Source organism: Rhinoderma darwinii, chromosome 3, assembly GCF_050947455.1.
Source record: "Rhinoderma darwinii isolate aRhiDar2 chromosome 3, aRhiDar2.hap1, whole genome shotgun sequence".
Classification (NCBI taxonomy): Eukaryota; Metazoa; Chordata; class Amphibia; order Anura; family Rhinodermatidae; genus Rhinoderma; species Rhinoderma darwinii.
The window spans coordinates 96,663,986-96,691,148 of record NC_134689.1 but is presented as its reverse complement, the minus strand read 5'-3'; the positions used below and the strand labels follow the sequence as shown (position 1 = coordinate 96,691,148).

At 43.0% G+C, this 27,163-nt stretch overlaps 1 protein-coding gene across 2 annotated transcripts in view; it reads right to left on the bottom strand.

Annotated features, from left to right (window-relative positions):
• Window positions 1-394: 394 nt before the first annotated feature.
• SH3PXD2B (SH3 and PX domains 2B) overlaps window positions 395-27,163 on the bottom strand; it is a 192,567-nt gene continuing 165,798 nt past the window's right edge. For both annotated transcript variants that reach the window (XM_075856500.1, XM_075856501.1), the window contains 5 exons: window positions 24,437-24,554; window positions 21,609-21,808; window positions 18,696-18,745; window positions 15,925-16,050; window positions 395-4,001 (listed from right to left, as the gene is read on the bottom strand). In XM_075856500.1, coding sequence (XP_075712615.1) covers window positions 2,499-4,001; window positions 15,925-16,050; window positions 18,696-18,745; window positions 21,609-21,808; window positions 24,437-24,554 — 1,997 coding nt within the window. In that variant the 3' untranslated portion in view covers window positions 395-2,498. The remainder of the gene's footprint in view (window positions 4,002-15,924; window positions 16,051-18,695; window positions 18,746-21,608; window positions 21,809-24,436; window positions 24,555-27,163) is intronic.

The following is a 27,163-nucleotide window of genomic DNA, read 5'->3' as shown; positions in this document are numbered from 1 at the left end:
CACCTATCCTGTGGATAGGTGCTAAGTGTCTGATCGCTGGGACCTCACCGATCACGAGTACAGGGGTCCTGTGTCCTCCGTTTGAATGAAGGGCAGTTGGGCATGCATGCTGCCACTCCATTCAACTCTGATCAGACTGATTGAGAATGCCAGCGATGGGGACCCCAACAATCAGACACTTACGACTTATTCACCTATCTGGAGAATAGGTAGTGTTTGAGAAAAAATCTTTAATGGCTACAATGTTTCTGGTATGGGAAGTACAACAAAAAAAGACAATGTCATACAGTATATCCTAGAATTGATCAGGTACACTGTAAATATACCCTGCCATCTAATAGTATTTTGTAACCTCTGTCAATAGGTTGTGATAATGGACCATAGAAAACCAGGATGTCAAAAAAAAGCTTTATTTGTCATAGTACAGGTACAGGTACAGGATACCAATGGCAACACATCTTGACAATGTCAGGTATCAAGTACAGAAAGGAAACTGCATAGTTGCAAATAATAAATTGGAATTGTATGAATTACCATGTAAATGTAGGAAAGAAACTTCTTTGGTGTGTTTCTCATGTTACCCTTACAGCCAAATGACTTGTCCAAAATCCGGAGTTAAAATTTAACACCGATTATGAAGGCACAATGAGAGGAAGGGGGGCAGAAAAAGGTCACTTAGGTTCCAACATAGATGGAATGAATTGGATAAGCATATGAAAGCAGTTTTGGTTCAGCCCGTAGAAATGTGGATCAATTTTACCACATTCAAAAAGGTTTGTAGTCAAAAAGGCTGTAAGAAAGGCACCATCAAAATAAATACAATCCGAAAGGTGGAGTTCTGGGTAATGTTACACTATGTATGGAAATACCTGATGTAAGTAGAAAATGTAACCACACGAAGTGGATGGTTGTTTACTATATAATTGGAAGAACTACTGATACATGCAGAAGAAGAACTGGCCTGTTCCATTGAAAAGCGACACACCAAGCTATATAATACTGCTATGGTACAATGTGTGCAATGTGCTATTAACTGAACATAGGCACAAGTAAGAGTCACAACTGCCGCATGGATGATAATACACCAATCTAGAGCAGGTATATGGCACGGCAACAGAAACGGAGCACTGCTCCCTTGGTGACCATCTTTACGAATAATGCGCCTTAAATATATACCTAACAATATACATTTTTTCCTTCAAATAGAAATAAATGCAACCCAGTTACTACTGTATATAGAGCTCCAGCTAGTTATGACGCTACTAACACTGCATTGTCCTATACTAGCTGTGGCTTAAAGATCGGCATTAGCAGCCATTGTCTCATTTAGTCCCTTTGTATTCCAGGAGAGGCCCTGAACCTTTCCAGAGGTAACAGGCATTAGTGATTCAGGCAGGATTTCTCATATTTACATACTGTCACTCCCCATCTTCCTACCAGTAGAGCTCTGGGGAACATTACTACAGCCAACTGAAGCTACTAATTTAATTACCAAATTGGCACAACATTAAAGGAGAGGGTATGGAGTGGCACTATTGGAGCTGAAAGAGGATGCACTAGAGGAGCGTTGCACATGATCTATTTTAGACTACAGCAACCACAGTCCAGCAATACAAACACAAAATCTAGTACGTAGTCTGTTAAAATCTGCAATCCAGCCTTATGCCAGTCCCAAATGCGTAGGTTAATCTAGCATTTACTTTATGTAAAAAGCCTGAATTGATGTATTCCTATCTCTGTGCGTTTTTTTGTTCATTTTAACATCTTAGCCATTGCTGCCCTCTACAGGTCACATCTTTGTAAAAACATCCTGCATCCATGTAAAAAGTCCAAAAATTGTAGGGAGGAAAAAAAAAAGCACATGTATGGTTTCATTGTTCTTCTTATAAATGAGGAAGGGTTGGCACTGCAGGAATGTAGTGCCACTTTACATAAGCTACCGAATATAGTCCGTCATTTGTTCCTATTCGGTGGAGGTTTTAAAGTATCAAGTTGAGCCATTCGTGTTAACATTGCTATAAACACCCAAAAAATGTAAAACAAAGTTTTAAACTGTACGGTTACTGCCAAGTTTATTATGTCACTGTCAACAGTGGTGAAAATGTGATTTGGCCAAGAATAATAACATACTAAGAAGGCCAAATATGGAGAAGACTTGATAACCTGGCTTTGTTTGGGCTTCCTCTGCAAACTGTTCCCCTGCATACTGAGCAGCACACTCACTTAAACATCTTCCATAACTTCAGTGTTACCACATTTCTAAACCCTTTTCATATCCAGCCCCCATGAAAATTCAGTACAAGAATACTGGAGGATGCCTATGCCCAAATCTTGCCAAACTAGCACTCCTACTCCCTTGCTATTTGAAAGAAGCGAATAAAAAATGGAATGTATTAAAAAAAATAAAAATAGGTTTCATGTAAAAACTATAAATTAATGGACTAATTAAATAGACCTGAAATTAAGAGACTATTGCAATGTGTAAACTCTGCAAGCCATTACAGCTTCTTTCTAAGATAATTGGAAGGTATCCAGCCCTCCCAAGTTGGGCCTCCATTAATAACCTTACAGAACCACCAGCCACTTGAGCTCTTTTCCTGAACCTCAAATACTGTCCCTTCTTTAAAGCTGCAGGTTTCTTCATCCCCGTCAAAATCAGCAATGGCCACATAACAGCAATCTTTGGGTATGTCATAAGGTAATGATCTTTCTTTGATGTCTGACTTCTCTACCTGCTTTAGTACCTGTGTCTTTGGAACAAAGCTATTTCTTACTTTGGTATCATCCATGCTGGATGGAGGGAGCAATGGCTTTGCTTTTGGTGGGACCAGTACTGGCCTGTTTGACATGGGAGTAGCTATTGACTCAGAACCTTCCTTTAGCTGTGTTGCTTTTCCATCGTTGGTTTCTGTTGTCAATTTCTTAGGAGGAGGTGGTCTTCTTGGTGGTACTACAGGCCTCTGGGGTGGCTCTCTTCCAGGCTTTGGTTCACTGTCTGCAGTCCTAATAGGTACCGGTAATGCTTTTGATGGTGGCTCTCTAGGAATGTCATCCTGTTTGTACGGATATCTCAAATCTGGCTTTTCAAGTGGTCTGCCAGCAGCCGCTTGATAAAGTGTGGTATACATTGTAGTATCACTTGCTCCACTGTTTACAAAAGCCTCCTGCTCATTTGCTTTCTCTACAGATTTTGCAGCAGGCTTAAGTCTACTTCTCAGGTTTGAAATGTCAACCTTGTTTTCCGTATTAACTTCAGTTTTAGCTGCAGCGACTGGCTTAGGTCTAACCTGTGGTTTGGACTTTAGAAAGGGGCTCGGGACCATTATGTCCACCTTCTCGGTAGACTGCTCAGATTTCGGTCTGTTAGGAACTGGCTTAAGAATAGGTTTTTTCAGCTCTTTGGGTGATACTTTGTGGCCACATTCCAAGCCCATTTCATTCTTAAGCTGAAACATTTTGCTTTTGTCACTTTTTATCTCCGGTTTCTTGATATCTTTGGGGGGTAACTGCCTCTGTGGACTAGAAACTATCAAGCTAGGTGATGGTTTCGGGGGAGGTACCCGCAGTTGTGGCATGCTTGGTCTTTCAGAAACATCTTCTGTCTTCAGCATTGACTCCCTTCTTGGAGGTAAACTTGGCTTCTCCTCCCCTTCCTCATCAGCAGCTTCATCATATACACTATTGAATATTTGTTCCTTACCATTCAGTTGAGCACTTTTGAAGCCTTGCTCCTTATTTTTCCACTTTGGTACAGAATCTGTGCCATTCTGAGGCGGCTCAGGCAGAGGTCTACAAGGCCCAGATGTTTCTTCCAGAGAACTGCTCTCTGCTGAAGCATTTGCCAAGCACAGCTGTGCCATCTCATTAGGCAAAGGAGCCAAAAAGTTAGGCCTTGAAGCACTGCTTGTTTTCTTATACTTGTCAATAAAGGTAGCAGGGGCCCAGCCCTCCTTATCATCAATCTGAATGTACCACCAGCCACTATTGTTTCTCTCTATTACCTGGCGAAAAAAGAAAGCAATATATCTGATGAAAAAATAGAAATGGTCACAACACATATTAAAACATGTTTTGACATTTTAGTCCATACGACATGCAATGATGAAAATCAAGAGAATGTGTTTAATGCCTGTTTTCTCAAAAACTTAGAAGTACATATCCTATTTTTTTGTAAGTTGCCGACAGACTAAATTAAGAAAGGCAACAAGTTTAGGAAGTAGCAAAGTTAAATAAATTTGGGAATTAAGATTTATATGGTATTATTAATAGTGCTCTTGAAAGTTATATAACTTTTGCAAAAGAGAATCTTTCGGGAGCAAGATCAGGAAGCCCTGGTTTCTCCCTTTCGTCAAACAAAAAAGGAAAGGATGTGTCCAGGCAAAAGTCACACTATCTATCACTGTCAATGAGAGATCCATCACATCTCTTAATTCAATGTTCAACTAAAAATTTAAAGGCTTTGTACACCTATAAATTTTTATACGCACGCACGCACGCACGCACGCACGCACGTCCTTCTCAAAGGATTAGAATACTAAAAAGTTAATTTATTTCAGAAATTCAATTAAAAAAGTGAAACTTCTATATTATAACGATTCATTACACACAGAGTGATCTATTTCCAGCATTTTTTTCTTTTAATGTTGATAATTATGGCGATCAGTTAATGAAAACCCAAAATTTAGTGTCTCAGAAAATTAGATTATATAAGCCCAATATCAAAAATTATTTTTGATGCCGAAATGTTGTCCTACAGAAATGTTCAGTATATGCACTCAATACTGCATGAATTACTGCATCAATGCGGCATGGCATGGAGGCGATCAGCCTGTGGCACTGCTGAAGTGCTATGGATGCCCAGGGTGCTTTGATAGCGGTCTTCAGCTCGTCTGCATTATTAGGTCTGGCGCATCTCATCTTCCTCTTGACAATACCCCATAGATTCTCTATGGGGTTTAACTCAGGCAAGTTTGCTGGCCAATCAAGCGCAGTGATACTGTGGTTATTAAACCAGGTATTGGTACTTTTGGCAGTGTGGGCAGGTGCCAAGTACTGCAGGAAAATGAAATCATCATCTCCATAAAGCTTGTCAGCAGAGGAAAGCATGAAGTGCTCTAAAATGTCTTGGTAGACGGCTGCGTTGACACTGGACTTGATATAACACATTAGTAATGAATCTATAGAATATATGAGTTTTACTTTTTGAACCAAATCACTGAAATAAATTAACTTTTTGATGATAATCTAATTCATAGAGGACTAGTGTGTGTATGTGTATATATATATATATATATATACACACACACACACACATACATACATACATACATACATACATATACAGGGTGGGCCATTTATATGGATACACCTAAATAAAATGGGAATGGTTGGTGATATTAACTTCCTGTTTGTGGCACATTAGTATATGGGAGGGGGGAAACTTTTCAAGCTGGGTGTTGACCATGGCGGCCATTTTGAAGTCGGCCATTTTGTATCCAACTTTAGTTTTTTCAATGGAAAGAGGGTCATGTGACATCAAACTTATCGAGAATTTCACAAGAAAAACAATGGTGTGCTTGGTTTTAACGTTACTTTATTATTTCATGAGTTATTTACAAGTTAAAGAAATGCTGGACCTGAGCATATTGGATACTTTGGAAAGGTCTCAACCCAAATTTATCTATCAATTCTTGACCCGTAAGCCATCTCGGATCCGTGTCATGGAGTAGATGTTCCACCCTTAGAATGCCCCTCGCCCTCCATTCTGCAAAAAGACTACTATGTCTTCCTTGAGCGAATTCCGGATGATTCCATAGGGGAAGATATTTGTAAATTCGAAAAGATAAACCATAACTCCGTCTCATCGCCCTCCACGTCATGAAAGTAACTCTACAGATCACCGATTGCTTTATGTACCCAGGCATGGCTGATAGGGACGAATGTAGGAGCGTGCAGAGGTCCCATGGGGCACAAAAATCTGATTCAAGCGCGTGATCTGAATGATAACTAGTAGACGCCACCCAGTCTATGACATGTCTTGCTAGACAGGCCAAATTGTACCCTCGTATATTAGGTAAGTTAATACCCCCCTCTCCTTAGTGGCCATGAGCTTGTCTATACGGAGTCGAGGCCTTCTCCCTTTCCATAAAAAGTGACCAAAAGCCGACTGTAGTCTTGAGACATCTGTATGCTTTAAAAGAAGTGGCAGGGTTTGTAAAGGGTACAATAGCTTCGAGAAGCTCATCATCTTAAGAAGGTGATTCCTACCCAATAGAGAGAGTGGTAAACCATGCCACCTTTTCAAGTCATGTAAGATCTTCGTAAGTAAGGGGAGATAGTTCAAACGATAAAGGGAGTCGGCTGTGCGCCCAATATGTATACCCAGGTATTTGATGGATCGTTTGGTAACTGGAATATTGTGCAACTGAGTGGGTAACCCCCCCCCCCCCCAATGGGTCTGTGGTGCCCAGAAACAGAGCCTCACATTTTGACACATTCAGTTTGAATCCCGAAAAAACGCCAAAATCCGATATGACATCCAGTACTTTGGGCAGCTCTGTATCCAGGTGAGCCATAAATAAGAGGATATCATCCGCAAAAAGAGCCAGCCTCAGAGTCGCCCTCCCGATCTAAATACCCTGAAAGGTCCGGTCTGTATCCAGGGACCGGGCCAAGGGCTCTAAAGCCAGATCAAATAGTAAAGGCGACAACGGACATCCCTGTCTCGTCCCCTTTAGCAAAGGAAAGGACGGGGAGATAAATCCAGGCGTGTGTACACTAGCATTTGTGTGTAAAGAACTCTCAGAAATCGTCTAAAAGCCCCCTGAAAACCCATGGCATCCAGCACCTGACCCAACCACCCCCATCTCAAATTGTCAAATGCTTTTTCTGCATCTAGGGTGATCAGGGCAGGCAGTTCTCCCCCTCGGCCATCTCCAACCTTATCCATTGCCAATAGAACTCTTCGGATGTTTGTCACAGCTGAACGGCCCTTTACGAAACCCACCTGCGATGGGCCTATCAGTGAGGGCAATATCAAAGCCAAACGGTTGGCCATGAGCTTACCCAATATCTTGAGGTCCTGATCGATCAGCGAAATCGGCCGGTAAGAGGAGGGACAATCAAGATCTCGACCCTCTTTAGGTATTAGCTTGATGTAGGCTAGATTAGTTCGGAAAGCCCGATCCTGTCCTGACAATACGTTGTTAAACAGGCTAGTCAAGATGGGCGCCACTTGTGTCCCCAGAACCTTATAAAATTCACCTGGGTATCCATCAGGCCCAGGAGACTTGCCCGAGGGCAAGGCCATAATTACACTCCGCACCCCTTCCGCGGTTATCGGCGCGTTAAGCGTGTGTAATTGTTCCTCAGAGATTTGAGGTAAAGAGAGGTTTTGCAAAAAGGTCTCACCCTCCGGCAGTTCCCCCGGGTCGTCCTGGTACAGCGAAGCATAATAATTCCCCAATAATGTGTTAATGGACTTTGGGTCTTCTGTAACATTGCCTCCCGGGGATCTCAGGCATTGGATACAGTGAAAAGGTCTCTTTCCCCTAGCCAGGTTTGCTAACAACTTCCCCGGTTTATCTCCAAAACGTCTATAACTTACTTCCTGCTGGGTCCTAATAAAATCCTCCCGACGCTCAGCCCATATATCAAAGTCTCCCCTGGCTGATATCCATAAGGTTTTAGAGAGTGCGGTCTGCTTTACTAAAAAATCGGTATATGCCTGTCACAACGCTGCACTAGTCTTCTCGTATTGTGACCGTACCACTTTTTTAAGTTTACTAACATGTGCTATAATGCGTCCCCTCAAAACTGCTTTTGCCGTGTTCCAAAATAGCTGAGGATCGGATACATGCTGCTCATTCGTAGCCTAATTCGTTTTTTTTTTTTTTTTCTTATTCAAAATTTTTTATTGAGTTTCAAAACACAAAATTACACAACATAGTGGAGGGAAGGCCTCCACACCATAAATGGAACCGACAAACAAGGTCAGTGGACCAAATCAAAAACAAATCAGAACAACAACAAAAAAGAGAAATCAATAATGTGCATCACATCTCAATAGGAAGGACACTGCGCAGTATACAACAGTAGCATGGAGAATTCTTACAGCAAAACATCAGGAGGCACAGTGAGGCCACTTAATTCAAACGGAGAGGGAGCGGCACATTACCCTAGACAGGGGAAGAGAAAGTATAGAAAAAGGTCCCAAGAGGGGGAGGAGTAGGAGGGAGGGGAGAGGACAAGGGGCTCCCGGACTCCGATTCTGGGGTATTCTGGATGAAAAAACATCAGCCAGCAAGCGTCATAGTACACTTCACAAGAGCATAGGCCAACTCAGGTTACAGCCGTGAGGTAGGAAGGAGAAGAAAGAAACACTATCCAAGGAGACCACGTAGATGTGTATTTTACCACAGCTGCCGGGGAGTGAGCCACCAGGTGTTCCATTCGCTGTATCGCGGCAACTTCCCGAAACCACTCATCTAATGTTGGGGGTATTGCCGTTTTCCACCTGCGCGGGATCACCGACTTTGCTGCCTGAAGGAGATGTCTAACTAGTGAGCTTTTATAAACTTGTATTGGCATCGGGAACATGAATAAAAGAGCTGCTTCCGGAGAGTTGGGGACAGAGACTCCAGTAACCTCCGCCTAATTCGTTTTTATTAAAAATAATTACTTTTTGAGATACAGCTGCTTTGTATCCCGTATGCAGAGCAGCTGTATCTTACTCTTAATCCTGTATTCGTCAGGTCTGCAGGACTGATGGGTTCAGGGACAGTGGGTCCTGTGTGTCTCGGACACGCAGGATCGTGCGGTTATCGATCATCACATAACTTAGATGTGATCGATTAGAAGTGGATCCTGCGTGGGGCGTGGCCTAGCGGTGAATGTGAGAGGACGTGTGTGACCGGAGCTCCTGCTGTATTCATCCTGTAAGGTCCATAAATCCCGTAAAATTCGGGGAAAACAGCTTCCCCAGGGTCATACCAGAGTCTAGAGGTGGAGGAGCACGAGTGCCCGTCCATAATGACGCGCTCAAAGAAGCAGAAATCGCCGCCAGCGAGTCCCGGGTCCCGCGCTCAAGATGGCGCCGAGGAGAAGGAGGGCCGAAATAGAGGCCTCCGGCAGGAAGTAGCAGAGAAGCTGGAGAGGTTCGCCCGCACGCCGAGAGCAGGGGGGGCGGCGGCACAGCAGCGAAAGTCGGCTGGAGATCAGGCAGCTGGAGGTTCATCTTACGGATCCAGGTACTCTCCTTTGGCGGGGGACATGAGAAGTGAGGAGGAGGAGGAGATGAGCGGCGCCATGCAGGATCAGCCAGGCGCTGGAGGGAAAAGTGGAGCAAGGAAGGAGGAACCCTCCTTAAAAGACATTTTGGCAGCGGTGAAGCAAAATTCTATGGTCCTTAATACCTTAGCAAGCCAGATGGGTGGATTGAAGGAGGACATTTTGCTGCTCAGGAACGACCTGCAAGAAGTAGCGGAACGCACCACTGCCGTGGAGGGGAGAGTCTCAGACATGGAGGATGCGATTCCTCACATAAAGCAGGATGTACAAGCACACTCGCAGGCAGTGGCGGCATTGCTGGCTAAGACAGATGACATGGAAAATCGGCTGAGACGGAATAACGTTCGCCTAGTGGGGGTTCCAGAAAGAGTGGAGGGAGCGAATCCGGATGATTTCTTTGAAAAGTGGCTGATAGACACATTTGGCAGAGAGGAATTGACCCCTTTATTTGCGGTGGAGAGAGCGCACAGGGTGCTGACCAGACCCGGCCCTCCGGGGAGGCCGCCGAGACCGGTGCTGATAAAGATTTTACATTACAAAGATAGAGACAAGATCCTGAGGAAAGCTAGAGAGCGTCAAGACATCTCCTTTAATGGGGTGAAAGTGTCCTTCTTCCCGGATTTCTCTATGGAAGTACAACGGAAAAGATCACAGTTTATGGATATAAAGAGACGCCTAAGGGCGTTACAAGTGCAATATTCAATGATGTATCCTGCCCGTCTGAGAGTGGTGGCGCTGGGCACAACTTCCTTTTCGAGACACCGAGAGAAGCGGTTAGATGGTTGGATAGCCATGAAAGTCAGCTGAGACCGGCGGAGGCAGAGGGACGGCGTTGATCCGGAACAGACCGGCTGACAAAAGGAGGCTGGGGATGCGGGACTGAACCAGGTGTCGTAGAAAATTGCAAGATATGACATTGAGGGTTCCTGGTCATGTTTGGACTTGGAGTTGGAGGGCATGGTTGCGGTGAACGCGGAAGACCGGAAGCGGAGGAATGTGTTTATGGACATTGAGGGGTACCGATATGTTGAAGGGATGGTTGTTTATTTGCAAGGAAAAGGCAGCGGGAGGGATGGTCAGTTACGCGGGAAACGTGAATAGCGAGTTATGGTATTGTTGAATGTACGGTGGGCGGAGTTGACCTGCCGACGCTTGTTATGGGTAATGGCAGATACGTTCTGTCGCCCCAACCCTTGGAAAGGGGTAGGTTTACGGGGGAGGTTACAGGGGGGGGAGGGGAGGGAGGGAAAGATGACCCAGCCGGTCGGATATGTAAAATTACGAGAACAGGAAAGGATGTGTTGGGATATGTTGAGGGATGATGGGATCACTTAATTGTTTGTCCTGGAATGTACGGGGCTTGCGGGAAGCCAGAAAACGGCAGGCGGTATTTGATTTTGTTAGGAAGGAGGAGTCGAGGGTGATAGGACTACAGGAGACACATATGACTAGGGATTCAGTCTCCATGATGCATAGGGCCTGGGTAGGCCATAGTTTTCATTCTTACCATACTACATATTCAAGGGGGGTGAGTCTTCTCATACATAGGGCGGTGCCATTTACATGTCATGACTCCTTCCAGGATGGGGAGGGGCGGTATGTGGGGGTACACTGTACGCTGTATCATTGGAATTGTGTGTTGGTGGTGTTGTATGTCCCCCCTCCATTTTCTAGCGGGTGTATCAAGAAAGTGGTGGAGGAACTGGCTAGATTCCCGGAGGTGCCGTTACTAGTGATGGGGGATTTTAACGCGGTATTGAATACTAATATGGATAAATTCGGCATGACAGGGGGAGGTTTAACAGCGTTTGGCCATCTTGTTGCTGAAATGGGTTGGCGGGACATATGGAGGGATAAACATCCAAATAGGTTTCAGTATTCTTGTGCGTCTTCCACGTATCAGTCTTTATCCAGGATAGACCTAATCTTGTGCTCACCGGCAGCGGTACCCTTTGTAGCCCGGATAGAATACTTACAAAGAGCTTTATCGGATCATTCTCCTTTGGTAATGAAGGTAGAGACGGAGGGGAAAACAGGGCGGGGGCAAGGGTGCTGGAAACTCAATGCCTTTTGGCTGAAGTTGAGATCATAAACAAATTTTAGACCTCATAAAGGAATATTTTCAATTCAACTTGGGAACGGTACCGCAAGAGATACTGTGGGATGCGATGAAGGCATGGCTGAGAGGGGTGTTCATCCAGCACATTTCGGCAGTAAAAACACGGTCTAGACAATTAGGGGAAGCGCTGTTGGAAAGGGTAACGGAGACAGAAAGGCTACATATAGCAGATAACACACCAGACACACTGAAGCATTGGGTGGAGGCGCAGCGGTTGTTAAAACAGCATCAGTTGGAGAGGGCAGATAACAAAAGGATGTTTTTAAAACGCCAATATTATGAGGAGGGGGAAACCACTGGATGGTTACTGGCAAGGATGGCGCAGGCTCAGAGGGAGAATAATTACATACACACTATTAGGGGGGAGGGGGGGGGGAAGCCGGAGACGGATACAGGACAGATTTTGAAAGTTTTTCAGCAGTTTTACTCAGATTTGTATGCCTCTAGAGCAGAGCACACACCCCAACAGCTGGAAGAGTATATAGGGGAGATTGACCTTCCCAGGCTGGGAGGGGAGGAGAGAGGGACATTGGAGGAGCCCATATCTCTGGAGGAGCTCCAGGCAGCCATAGGGATACTAGCCAGTGAAAAGGCGCCGGGGCCGGATGGTCTTCCGGTGGAAGTTTTTAAGGAATATGGGGAAGAACTCACGCCGCAGTTAATGGCCACTCTTTTGGATAGTTTTGATAGGGGGCGGCTCCCGGAAACAATGTACGAAGCAACTATAGTAGTTCTGCCTAAAGAGGGGAAAGATCCCCAGCTCCCGGGCTCCTATAGACCAGTTTCTCTATTGACGGCGGATATTAAAATCATAGCAAAAGTATTGGCGCTTCGACTAGCTAAGGTAGTGGCTGGGGTGGTACATGGAGATCAGGCAGGCTTTATGCCATCCAAATCGACGGCGGTGAATCTGAGACGGCTGTTCTTGAATTTACAAGTTCTTCCGGATAATCATGGGGGGAGAGCCATTCTGTCCTTAGACGCGGCTAAAGCATTCGATTGCGTGGAATGGAAATATTTGTGGTCAGTTCTGGAGAAAATGGGATTTGGCCCTAATTTCATAAAATGGGTAAAGTTGTTATACGTAGCCCCGACTGCAAAGATAAGGGTGAATGGGGTACTATCGGATCGGTTCGCGCTGGAGCGGGATGTCCATTATCTCCGTTGTTCGCGTTGGCGGTGGAACCATTGGCGTGCGCAGTGAGACGACAACGAACATATTCAGGGGTTGAGATATGGGGGGGGTGGAGGAACGAATTGCATTATACGCAGATGATATGCTGCTATTCATGGCGGATACCGAGCGCACACTACCGTTAGTGATGGCCCTAATTAAGCGGTTTGGGAAATATTCGGGATTGCTCATTAATTGGTCAAAATCGGCTCTAATTCTCATGGACCCGGGGGTTATCCAGACTGGGGAGGAGGAGGTGGAGATACCGGTGGTCACGGAGTTTAAGTATTTGGGGGTTAGGGTGACGGCGAAAGCACAGGATTATATGTCCCTTAATGTAATGCCACTGTTAACAACGATAAAAGCCAAAGTAGAGGCGTGGAATAAGTTACCGCTATCGGCTCTGGGTAGGACGAATCTGATTAAAATGATCCTTATGCCCGAGGTGCTGTATGTCCTACATAACTCCCCAGTATGGATCCCCAAATATTGGTTTAGGAGGTTGCACAACCTTTTTAGGGACCTAGTATGGAAGAAGGGGGTACCCAGGATTAAACTGGAGAAACTACAATTGCCTAAAGAGGAGGGGGGCCTGGCTGTGCCCAATGCTTGGGTGTATTATTTAGCTGCCCAATGTCAGCATTTCTAGGGGTGGGAGCAGGAAGAGACATGGGGGTCCAGTGCGCGCATCATATCATATCTGGGGGGGGGGGGGAGAACCCGTTGGCAGGACTGGAAGCGCACAGCTATAAACGGATGGCGAGTACCAGACCCACTCTGCTTCTCATACACAAGGTGTGGTGGCAGTGCAAGCAATTGCTGGGGATAGGAGAGTGCACTAAATATACACCACTCTGGAGGAATGCTTATCTGGGGGAATTGGGTAAATTGGAAGGGATGCAGGGGTGGGAGCAGCAAGGCATAATACGATTGAGTCAGTTGTACGAGGGAGGCATACTCAAATCCTTTCAGCAAATAAGGGAGGGGTTTCAGCTGGACTCCCGCATGTTCTATCAGTACCTGCAGATTCGGCACGCTGTACAGACACAAGCGGCCAGTGTAGACATGACAATACATGCCGCGGGAGTGTTGGAACATATTGCAAAAGCAGTAACGTCAAAAGGATTAATTTCATTGGTTTATCGCAGGTTATTGGTGGAACATCTGGGGGATCCTATGGCACCAGTGAAAGCTATATGGGAGAGGGATGTGGGTCCTATTCCGACAGATCACTGGGAGGCGGTATTGGCAGCAACATGTACTTTGTCCATTAATGTAGCACAACGAAGATCGCAGTTGTTTCTGATACATAGGGTGTATAGGACCCCGTGGGTGCTGAAACAAATGGGATTAAGAGCAGATGCCAAGTGCCCTAGGTGCCCGGAGGAAAAAGCAGACATCCTCCATATGTTCTGGACATGCGGGAGGTTGGGGATTCTGTGGACGGAAATATCGGAGCTAGTGGGGAGAGTGTTTGAGGTACAGATTCCATGGGATCCTGTGGTAATGCTGCTAGGGTATGTTGGGGATTTGGAGGGGGATAGGATGTCAGGTTTGGCAATCGCTAAAATACTATACCAAGTTAGGAAAGGAATAGCAAAGCACTGACTGGATGCGGAGCCACCCTCAAAACAAGAAATTATAGGGGCACTTAACTCACAGGTTCTGATGGAATATAGGATATACTCCAAGAGGGGGTCCAAGGTCAAATTTGAAAAACAATGGGCTAGGTGGATTGATCAATCTGGGTATGCTTCTGCGGAGCTAATGACACTACGATCACACGTTCAGGTATAGGGCTACTGACGGTGGGGTACATACGGAGAGCAGGCGAAGGATGGGGAATGGAAAAGGGGAAGAGAAGGAGATAGGATTGAAAAAGTGGTATCGAGAAGACCGGCTGGGGGGATACAAGGGGGAGTTGGGGGGAAGGGAATGTTTGGTTGGAAATAAATAATTGGGTCTGTGGAAATTTGCTTATACACTGTATGAGAAAGTACAATGACCTGTAAAGATGTGAAGTTTGTTGAATAAAATTTAACTGATTAAAAAAAAAAGAAGTGGATCCTGCGTGACCCGCTGACACGAAACCCATCAGTCTCGCTGACCTGACAAATACAGGTTTCAGTGCAAGATGCAGCTGCTATGTATACAGGATACAAAGCAGCTGTATCTCAAAAAGTAATTTTTTTTATAAAAAATAATTAGAAAGTTGCACCAAACACACTTGCTAAACTTTTTTTTATTAAGGTGTACATAGCCTTTAAAGTTGCACTCTAGGCAAAAACTGACAATCTAGCTTTTGCCCAGAATGGAAGCACCAATCCCTCCACAGTAGAGCGGCCTGCACGAAGAACCCCACAGATCTCCACATCGTCGAGGAAGAGGTACGTGAAACTTTGTGGACGAGTGCGTACCTGTACTCTGGGCAAAGCTGAATTTTTAGCTTTTATAGAAGTGTCACTTTAAGATCAATTGCTTTTGATTGAATCAGTTTTTTTTTATTGCAAATATTTACAAAGAAGGGGTGAAGTTCCTTAGAGGCACAAAAAAAAAAAAATTAGATAAAGCAAAAACTTTTTCCCCATTAAATGGTTTGAATGGCAAGGATTGCGGTCCCCCCCCCCCCGTCCCCCCCCCAGAAAAAGTAAATTCGTAAGTCATATGTACCCAAAAATGGTGCCATTAAAAAATACTTCTCAGTCTGCAAAAAACACGCCTTTATACAGCTACAACGATGGACGAATAAAAAAAAAGTTATGGCTCTTGGAATGCAGTGATATAACAACTATTATTATGGTAAAGCAGTAAAATAAAAAAACGACTCCGATTTGTTATCGCTGTAGTTGTACCAACCCATAGAATAAAGGTAATATGTTATTCATGCTGCCCGGTGAACGGCCCAACATTTTAACCGCAAAAAAACAAAGAAAAAACAGCAAGTCAGCCTATTTCCCCCCAGAAAGAGTTAATAAAAGCTGATCAACAAGTGAAATGTACCAAATGGTGCCATTGAAAAATACAACATCCCCCCCATAAAACAAGCCCTCGTACAGCTACATTGACGAAAAAATATAAACGTTATGGCTCTCTGAATGCAACAACGCAAAAACGGGGAAAAAAATTCCTGCGGTCCTAAATGCTAAAATAGTCTCGGTCCTGAAGGGGTTAAAAGCATAGATCTGTGGTAAATTTCCTGTTACAAAGGTTGTCTCCAACCTGTGGCTTTCCAGTTGTTATAAAGTCACCACTCCCAGCATGCCCTGACAGCGGTACGCTGCCATAGGATGGGGAAACCTGTATTACATCCCGTCTCGACTTCAGAATTAAGAGCAATACTTACCTCAACTTTTAGTCCTGCCTGGAAGCTGATCCCATCAGGAATGGTGGTCTGGAAGTCTGCAATAGTGTAATACTCTTCTTCTACGTGTGGAGGAGTAGGAGGTTTAGGGAGATTTATTCCTCGTGGCTGATGTATTCCCATGAAAAAGAAACAATAATAAAGACACTATAATTAGTATATATAAAGTGCAATATAAATGTTGCAATAATAATGTAAATAAAAATTACAAAATATTAAATGTTTTACATAGGGAGGGTGTGTCAGGATACTGTTTTGGGGTCTATGGACGTGTTCAGCACATAGGCTGAAAGTACACACACCAAACAAGGTGTGAACAGAGTCTTAGAGTGTAATGAACATACCTAGAAATCATGAGAATGAATACAAGAATAACATGTTACACATCTGACCAGACCGATATAAAATTCCTTGGGCTGCATTTACACTCACTCAATGACATTTGGATTGCATCTATGATGTACTATGAAAAGTGTACAGACCAAAAAAGATCTAAGTGGGATCTAAGAATAGACTAATGAACTGCAAAAGAAACTTCTGAAACTCAAGTAAAACGGTCTGAAAACATGAAGTGAATTAGCTTTTTTTTTTTTTAGGGGAACTTTTCATGAAAAATGCTTACGTCTAAGGCCTCATGCACACTTCCATCACCGTTTAACAATTCCATGAGAAAACTAGGTGGCGGAATCAAATACAGTAATTTTGTTCCTTAGGCTTCATGCACACTTCCATCACTGTTTTCACGGCTGTTTTTCACAGATCCGTGTGTCCGTGATTGGAACCGTGTGCTTCCCGTGTGTACTCCGTGTACACTTCCGTGTTTCAGTTTCCGAGAGGAAACTGAAACCCGTTCACACTATGTACACGATATTGTTGCCACACATGCTATTCCCTGTCCAGCGGTACTCACTGTCCAGGGTGCTGAAAGAGTTACTGCCGATCAGTGCAGCCCTTTAACTCTTTCAGCACCCTCGGACAGAGACTACCGCTGGACAGGGAATACCATAAGCGGCTCTCACAATATAGATTAATGGTTCATTTAAAAAAAACCTGCAACAAAAAAAAAAAAGTTACTACTTAACCATAACTCCCTGCTTGCCTGCTTCTTCCTCAAGTCCGGCCTCCTGAGATGACGTTTCAGACCATGTGACCGCTGCAGCGGTCACATGGACTGCCGCATCATCCAGGGAGGTCGGACTGGATGTCAGAAGAGGGTCGCGTCACCAAGACAACGGCCGGGGTATGTAAGAAATTATTTTTCTTAATATCGCTGCTTTCCAGCACTGATCAGCAGCCTCTTCTCTCTATCAGTGCTGACAGAGAGAAGGGGCTTCCGATTAGTGAAATGAAATGAATGGGTCAGGGTGCTAGTCGTCTGAAAAACAGCTAGCACCCTGAAGAAAAAGACAGAAGTGGGCATGAAGCCTTAAGTTTTACAGACGGCTAGCACCCTGACCCATTCATGTCAATCCGATTGCTCCGTTCCGACAAAAGTAGAGCATGTCCTACTTTAGTCCGAGATTCTGTACCGTGAGGCCCATGCAAGTCAATGGGGCTGTTAAAAAAAACTGAAGGCACACGGAAGGCATCCGTGTGCCGTCCGTGTGTGACGGAGCCGTTGCCTAGCAACGGCCGGGCGGGCAGAGGTACACATACAGACAGATACTTCACTGCACTAATCGGCAGCCCTCTCTCTCGGTCAGCACTGATAGAGAGAAGAGGCTGCTGATCAGTGCTGGAACGCAGCGATAGTAAGAAAAATAAGTTCATACATACCCCGGGCATTGTCTTGGTGACGCGTCCCTCTTCTGACATCCAGTCCGATCTCACTGGATGACGGGGCAGTCTATGTGACCGCTGCAGCCTGTGATTGGCTGCAGCGGTCACATGGTCTGAAACCTAATCTCAGGAGGCCGGACTTGAGGAAGAAGCAGGCAAGCAGGGAGTTATGGGTAAGTAGTAACTTTATTTTTTGTTGCAGGTTGTTTTTTAATGAACCATTAATCGATATTGTGAGCGCCGCACATGGTATTCCCTGTCCAGCGGTAGTCTCTGTCCGAGGTTACTGAAAGAGTTAAAGGGCTGCACTGATCGGCAGTAACTCTTTCAGCACCCTGGACAGTGAGTACCGCTGGACAGGGAATAGCATGTGCGGCACTCACAATATCGTGTACATAGTGTGAACAGGTTTCAGTTTCCTCTTGGAAACAGAAACACGGAAGTTTACACGGAGTACACACGGGAAGCACGCTGTTCTAATCACGGACACACAGATCCGTGAAAAACGGCCGTGAAAATGGTGATGGAAGTGTGCATGAGGCCTAAGGAACAAAATGACTATTTGATTCCGCCACCTAGTAAACTGGTTTTTGCTCTATAGAAAGTTATGGCATGTCTATTCAACACCTTGGATCCTAAATGACGACTAGAATAAAGGGGCCCACAGTGCTAATAAAGTTAAATTAAAGAGGCCTCTTAAGACATTTTCCCCCTGCAGTACCACTTGTACTACCTTGACCAGCAGCATCATGATAAGAGACTCATGTAAAAACTATTTTGGAACACTATGTAAGTGTGAGCGGCACAAGTACTCTTCTCACGATCTCAGAGCAGAATAGAAATGAGTCCTCCTGGAGAGGAGTCGATTTATTACAACAATCTGTTATTATAAAATACACGACGAGTCGATCCGGATTAAATTTTTTTTAAAAAAAACAGACAGAACAGGTACATTTTTAAAATTAAAAACTTACAATAGTAAGGTCTCGGCGAGGCGGTAGTCTCTGTCTCATTATGGGGGATTCTGTAGGAAAAGAAAGCAGATTTTTTTAATGTATACTTCAGGGGACAGGCAAACCTCATTTTAAACAACTGTGGTGGAGTGGAAATAGAAAACTAATAACACATTGCATTGATACTTGTCCCCTGTGTAATAAACCATGTACATTTCTAAAGCCTTCAAAAGATCTGGCAGTCAACGGACCAGTCGAGAAACGCCATTTAATTAGAAATCTATTTCATAGGATATGTCTGAAAAGATCAGTTCTTTAATACAAGGATGTGCGGGGGGGGGGGGGGGGGGTCACTGTATATTAACGGCTGGTCTACAAGAGTCCAAACATCCTTTATATTGGATTTCACTCTAAAGCACTTCGAGATCAAAATTATTCATTTTCAGGAATTGGCACTACATGGGATTGGCACTACATGGGATTGGCACTACATGGGATTGGCAATACATGGGATTGGCACTACATGGAAGAGAAGATTTATAGTTTATGCATTAACATGGTTATAAAAAAGGCTGGATAACCGGTGCGGTTATCTTAATTTAGACAGACTGTCTCAGTCATATCTAAAAAATATAGGCACATGTAGCTTTAAAAGAGCCTGAACTTCCAACTCTGGGTGCTGATGGCTCCGTTCACAATGGAAGTCCTTAAAAGTAACTGTCTAGACAACCATATAGTGTCATTTATAAAATGAAGATTCACTGTAAAAGGTAATAAAATATGGCTGCAATGCGTTTTGATCTCATGCCGAGATCTTTGTCAGGCATGTCTAATGTGGTCACACTGTACTTATATACACATTAAAAGATTAGGTTATTTGTAATACTGTGTGAGAGGTAAAAGAGCAATATACATAAAAATACTTTTTTCATTATAAAATAATTGCATATCAAAAGAATAGGCAATCTAGATAAATATGTTTGCAGCGTCTTTAAAGGCTATGTACACCTTTGAGGGGCATTTTTTTAAAATATATAAACAGGTCAGTCATTGTGTTTGGTACAACTTTTTAATTATTATTTTTATAAAAAATTAGTTTTAATTTTTGAGATCCAGCTGCTTTGAATTCTTTATACAGAGCAGATGTAATGTTCGCAGTGACCTGAATCCATCAGTCGTGCGGACCTAACGGGTTTAGTGTCAGTGGGTCCTGCGTATCTCAGACACACAGGATCCACCTGTAATCTATCACATCTAAGTTCATAGTACCCGCTGACACTGAACCCGTCAGTCCCGCGGACCTGACAGGAACAGGATTTAGCGCTACATACAGCTGCTCTGTATACAGGATACAAAGCAGCTGTATCTCAAAAACTAAAACTAAATTTTTAATAAAGACTAATTGAAAAGTTACACCAAAACACACTGACTAACCTTTTTATTTTTAAATAATGTCCATTAAAGGTTTACATAGCCTTTAAAACTTAGAAGATATAGTTAGTCTTTTGTTTAAAATTAGCAGCATTTTTACAGTCTGTAGGATGGATCAAACAGCGGAACCTTTTGAGCTGAATGGCCGTATTTTTCAGCGGTCCTTAGTTTTGTTGTTAAGCTACCAAAGTTATCAGAGACTACTAGTTTTGTTATGGTGTTTCTATCGTAAATTATTCATTTTCATCTATGGAGGGGGGGGGGGTAAATCCATATGGGAGGTACATATTCAGTGTTTCTACCAAGAACAGATGGTGGAAAAGATTAAGGAACACCTACATTTTAGGGGGAGGTTTGGTTTTTCAAGTTTGAGCTTCAAACGCTATTCTTGAAGATAGATCATATATTACGATGCCTCAAGAGATCTCAAGTTTCCGATCGATGCCAGGATTACAGTCTAAATGGGCTTATTCAAGATGGATTATATGTAGCTCACAGCGTTGTCTAAAAACTCTATAATCAGAGAATGAGTTCATTATTGTGAAACAGTATTACAAACGCCAGAAAGGCGAAGTTCACACTACTGTTAATATACGTTTACCTCTCGTCCGTCAGAGGAAGAGAGGATTTAATTGGAAAGCAACGGTTCCGTTAGAATTACCTTTGATTTCAATGGTAATTCCTTTGTTTCAGTTGCTTTCCGTTTGTCTCCGTTCGCTAGGTTTTCGTTTTTTTTGATGGAAGCAAAAGTGCAGTGTGCAGAAGATTTGTTTCCGTGAAAAAAAAAACGGAAACCTTGCGAAGGGGGAAAAACGAAAAGCAACTGCAACAAAATAATTACCATTGAAATCATGGGGTAATTCTAACGGAACCGTTTAATCTTTCGATCCACTCTTCCTCTGACGGAAGAGAGGTAAACGTATATTAACGGTAGTGTGAACTTAGCCTAACGGGAACTTCATTAGAGATGGTTTGTAGCAGGACAGAAGTATTTTGATTGTTTCATTTAAACCGTCAGGATAAATACTTTGTAGTTTAAAGATTCAGTGGGTTTAATGTTCATTTAACATGGATTGTCTATTTAGAATGTTAATGGATATTTGCATTGAAGCGATGACCATTGACTCTTTCCTCATATTCAGGATCTTCTGCAAGATGCTCCAGGGGTTGCAGCAGCACAGGGACCAAGTTGCTTGGCTTTTATAACTTTCTGTATTTGGTTCGACTACAAACGATACAAACAAGCAACACATACTGTTTTGGATGCAATAAAAGGGTGATTTATAAGTAAAAATATCTTTTAGAGAACAATACAGATTTGTTGAATGTAATATAGAAAATATCCTTGCTTTTCATATTTTTAGATAATATGATACAAAAGATGGTGCTACCCTTTCAATTCTAAAAATGACCGCAAGAATTTGTGTAAAGACAGCAATTTCCCGAAAATACTAATAAAAATACAAAGATGAGTTGAATCTGCAATATTATAAAGATTCTTACTTCGTTTAAAATCTGTGAACGGAAGTTGTCGACTTGAAGAGTCTCTTTCCCGACCAGCATAGTTCTGCTGCCTGGAGAGCCCATCCAAATCTAGGGCACTGGAATTGGCACTGGACCCCGAGGCTAGCTTTTGAGACAGTAAATCTCCAGGGATTTTCTTCAGGTAGGATGCTGGGGCCCAGCCTTCTGCACCTTTGTATCTGTGATAAAAAGCAAGTGATTAAGCATGAAGAGTCCCTCATGTAAAAGGACAAATACTGTGTGACCCTGCCAGAAGCCTTCTATGCTAGTTGGGACACATTTAAATGAAAGGGGTTGTTCAGTTTTTCTTTAATTTATTTACAGAATAGGAATCATACAGTTTTCTATTATATATGAATACGATATTCTGCTCGCATACATTTCTTATAATATTGAGATAGGCCCCTGTCTCTTCACAGTAGATAGTATATGGCGTAGCCCACATATTAGTTCTGTGTAATGCATCCATGAGCTAAGTGAATATGACTAAACATGACTTCAGATATATGACTCCCCTTCCCCTACACAAACATGCTGTAGGTAGAAATACTTTACACTCATGTGTCGGAGGCTCCGTTATGGGCCTGTCGCACATGCTGTCGTTTTTTGGAAAAACAACGGATATTATGACAGAAATCAGACAGAATCCATTAAAATCAATGAGGTCCATTGGGCACCGTTGGTTTCGGTCATGCAACTGATCCATTGGCTTCAGTTTTTCGTTGTTCTTTCCGATGACGGAGCAGACCTAGAGAATACCTGAACACAGATGTGAACAAAGCCTAACCTGTAAGATACCTGGACAGTCTTACCTGAATGGCAGTTGTCACATGACATATGGGTGGTGGATCATATGATTGATGCCATATTTAGTCCATTCAGTTATACTATGAATGCATTTCTATGGACTAATCTATGGGTTATACCATTTATTTATTTTTTTAGACAGAGGTAACTGCACTGGTATAAGAAAGATATATGAGCAGAATTTCTAATACATATATATGAGAAAACTGTATGACTTCCGATTCTACAAATAAATTAATAAAACAAATAAAAACTGGACAACCCCTTTAATAAAGGACTACATCCACAAAACATAAATTAACAATCACAGTGTTTGCATGTGTTATCTGACCGTACCTTATGAAAAGCTTTGTGCTTGTTACATTTACTTTTACAATATAATTTCTACATTGTAGCAGCTATTGTGGCTGTTACTTACGTGACGCCCCCCCATCAGGAAATGTGATCCCTCCTGACTCCTCAATAAACATGCATGCTCCGAACGGTCAAGCATACATGTTTACTTCAAATAAGGGTTGCCAGTCACGTCTGGTAGCGCTCATCTTCCGGTGGGACAAAGGATTAGGTATGCTAAAATCCAACATGGCAGACATTGAAGCAGTGGGGCTACCCTCATACACAATGGATTGTTACCACCCTTCCTCTGCCCCTACTTCTTGCTAACCAACTTCTGAGCACTGTAAAGGTATTGGATTGCTGTACACATGTTGAATGAGATGAATAGCTTTTTATACACATGTTGAATAAGAATAATATCCTTCTGTACACATGTTGAAAGAGACGCATAGCCTTCTGTACACATGTTGAGAGACGCATAGCATTCTGTACACACTTTGAAGAAGATGCATTGCCTTCTGTACACACTTTGAAGAAGATGCATTGCCTTCTGTACACACTTTGAAGGAGATGCATAGCCTTCTGTACACATGTTGAAGGAGAAGCATAGCCTTCTGTACACATGTTGAAGGAGATACATAGCCTTCTGTACACATGTTGAAGGAGATGCATAGCCTTCTGTACACATGTGGAAGGAGATGCATAGCCTTCTGTACACACGTTGAAGATGCATAGCCTTCTGTACACATGTTGAAGGAGATGCATAGCCTTCTGTACACGTGTTGAAGGAGACGCATAGCCTTCTGTACACGTGTTGAAGGAGACGCATAGCCTTCTGTACACGTGTTGAAGGAGACGCATAGACTTCTTTACACATGTTGAAGGAGAAACGTAGCCTTCTGTACACATGTTGAAGGAGCTGCATAGCCTTCTGTACACGTGTTGAAGGAGACGCATAGACTTCTTTACACATGTTGAAGGAGAAACGTAGCCTTCTGTACACATGTTGAAGGAGCTGCATAGCCTTCTGTACACGTGTTGAAGGAGATGCATAGCCTTCTGTACACGTGTTGAAGGAGCTGCATAGCCTTCTGTACACGTGTTGAAGGAGATGCATAGCCTTCTGTACACGTGTTGAAGGAGACGCATAGACTTCTGTACACATGTTGAAGGAGATGCATAGCCTTCTGTACACATGTGGAAGGAGATGCATAGCCTTCTGTACACACATTGAAGATGCATAGCCTTCTGTACACATGTTGAAGGAGATACATAGCCTTCTGTATACGTGTTGAAAGAGATGCATAGCCTTCTGTACACGTGTTGAAGGAGATACATAGCCTTCTGTACACGTGTTGAAGGAGATGTATAGCCTTCTGTACACGTGTTGAAGGAGATGTATAGCCTTCTGTACACGTGTTGAAGGAGATGTATAGCCTTCTGTACACGTGTTGAAGGAGATGTATAGCCTTCTGTACACGTGTTGAAGGAGATGTATAGCCTTCTGTACACGTGTTGAAGGAGATGCATAGCCTTCTGTACACACGTTGAAGAAGATGCATAGCCTTCTTTCTGTACACGTGTTGAAGGAGGTGCATAGCCTTAAGCAAAGTTGACACATTCTATTTTATGAATAGCTGTACAATGTACATTAATAAACATACCTAATTTTCCACCATCCCTCAAGATTCTTTTGAATGACCTCTACTATGGCTCCTTTATCCAGAGTGATTTCATCTTGGTCTCTCGCAGTGTAAGGATAGATAACACTGTATTTTTCTTCTGTTTATACAAAAAAAAACAGAGAATTCTATTTAAAAACAGACTACATAACATTCTTGGTTTGACTCCCTATTGGCAATCTTGTATCAGCTTATTTTATTTCTCCACTGAAGGCAACAAATCTCACTGAATTTATAGAAATTATTCATTATTTAGAAGGTAGACACTGTAACCACAGTTCTACATTTTCACCTATTTAACATAAAAATATTGTTAAAGGATAATATAATATATTTTTGCCAAAAAATTGGATTCCAGAAAAAAACCACAAACAGGCCCATTTGAATACCACCTTTTTCCCTCCAACTGCATGGTCTCCTGTCAGTGGTGTTATAATCTTTATCCAATGGCCTAATACATCATTGAAGGGAAAGGTTATAGTGAATGTAAAAAATATATATTTTTTAACAATGCCAGGTTTCAAGACAGAGGCTATGGACAAACCCAACACAGACAACTTACACAGAAGGCCATCAATAAAACTGAAGGCTATACAGTACATCTCCATGTGCTGGGCACATTAAGAAAACAGTTGAGTTTTCAATGCCATTAACCCCTTAATGACCGGGCCATTTTGCACGTTAATGACCAAGGATTATTTTTTGTTTTTTCACGGTCGCATTCCAAGAGTCGTAACTTTTTTTTTTATTCCGTCGACATCGCCGTATAAGGGCTTGTTTTTTGCGGGACGAGTTGTATTTTGTAATTGTACCATTTTTAGATGCTTATAATATATTGATTAACTTTTACTAACTTTATTTTAGGAGAGAATTGAAAATAAGCAGATATTCCAGCATTGATTTTCACGTTATAAATTTACACCGTTTACTATGTAGCGTAAATAACATGTTAACTTTATTCTATGGGTCGGCACGATTACGGGGATACAAAATATGTAAAGGTTTTATATGTTTTCCTACGTTTGCACAATAAAAAGCCTTTTAGAAAAAAATTACTTGTTTTTGCATCGCCGCATTCCAAGAGACGTAATTTTTTTATTTTTCCGTCAATGTGGCTGTATGGGGGCTTGATTTTTGCGGGCCAATGTGTAGTTTTCATTAGTACTATTTTGGGGTACATAGGACTTATAGATTAATTTTTATTAATTTTTTTATGGAGGGGAATGGGGGAAAAGAGAGAATTTTGCCGTTTTTTGCATTTTTTTTGGACGCCGTTCATCTGACTGTTTAATTAATGTGTTGTTCAAGTCGTTACGATCGCGGGGATACCATATATGTGCATGTGTTATTTGTTTTGGACACTTTTGCTAAATAAAACCACTTTTTGGGCAAAAAAAGTTTTATTTGATTTTCACTGTAATTTTTTATTTTTTATTTTTTTCACAAACTTTAACTGATTTCAATTTTTTTTTTTAGTCCCACCAGGGGACTTTACTATGCGATCTGCTGATCGCATATATAATGCTTTGGTATACTTAGTATACCAAAGCATTATTGCCTGTTAGTGTAAGGGCAGATTTACACGAGTGTGTGCGGTTTAACAGCTCCGTGTATCATCACATAGGAAATGCGGCTGCGTGATTTTCGCGCAGCCGCCATCATTATGACACTCCATTTGGATGTTTGTAAACAGAAAAGCACGTGGTGTTTTCATTCATACTTTTGACTGCTGTTGCGCGAATCACGCGCATCCCACGGAAGTGCTTCCGTGAGGTGCGCGTGATTGTCACGCACCCATTGACTTCAATGGGTGCGTGATGCGCGAACAACGCAGAAATATAGGACATGTCGTGAGTTTTATGCAACGGACTCACGCTGCGCAAAAATCAGTACGGCCCCATAGACTAACATAGGTCCGTACGACACGCGTGAAAATCACGCGCGTTGCACGGACATATATTACGTTAGTGTAAATAAGCCCTAAAACTGACAGGCAATCTATTAGGTCATGCCTCCGGCATCGCCTAACAGGCATTTGCTGAAGGCAGACCTGGGGGTCTTTGTTAGGCCCCCGGCTGCCATGGAAACCCGACGGCGACCCGCGATTTCTTTGCGGGGGCGCCGATGGGGTGACAGAGAGAGCGCTCTCCCTCTGTCAAACACATTAGCTGTCGCTGTCACTATTGACAGCGGCATTTAATGGGTTAAACTGCCGGAATCGGAGCGCACTTAGATTCCGGCAAATGCAGCAGGAGCCAGGCTGTGTATAACAGCCGTGCTCCTGCCGCTGATCGCGTGGGTACAGTGTCAGTACCCGCGCCATCACAGGACGGATATATCTGTCCTCCTGCGTGAACTAGCAGATGCAGAGGACGGATATATCCGTCCTTCGGCGTGAAGAGATTAAAGTAGCATATCTGGGACCCATGAATAGACCAAATCTATAAGGAACACATCACGTTGGCCGTCCTCGTTACCAGAGTCTATGATGAGATATGTTGTTGGAGAGGAACATCTTTCTCTTGCTACTCACAAATTCAAATAATAATCCATGGATGCGTTTTCTTCATATAGAATTACTTCTCAATGCATAGTCTTTACTGAGAGGAACATGCCTCTGACATGCATATTAATATTTCACTTGAAAGCAAAACATTTTCATGCAAGACATGCACACATCAGTGCTAGAATCTCATGCAACAGAAGCAG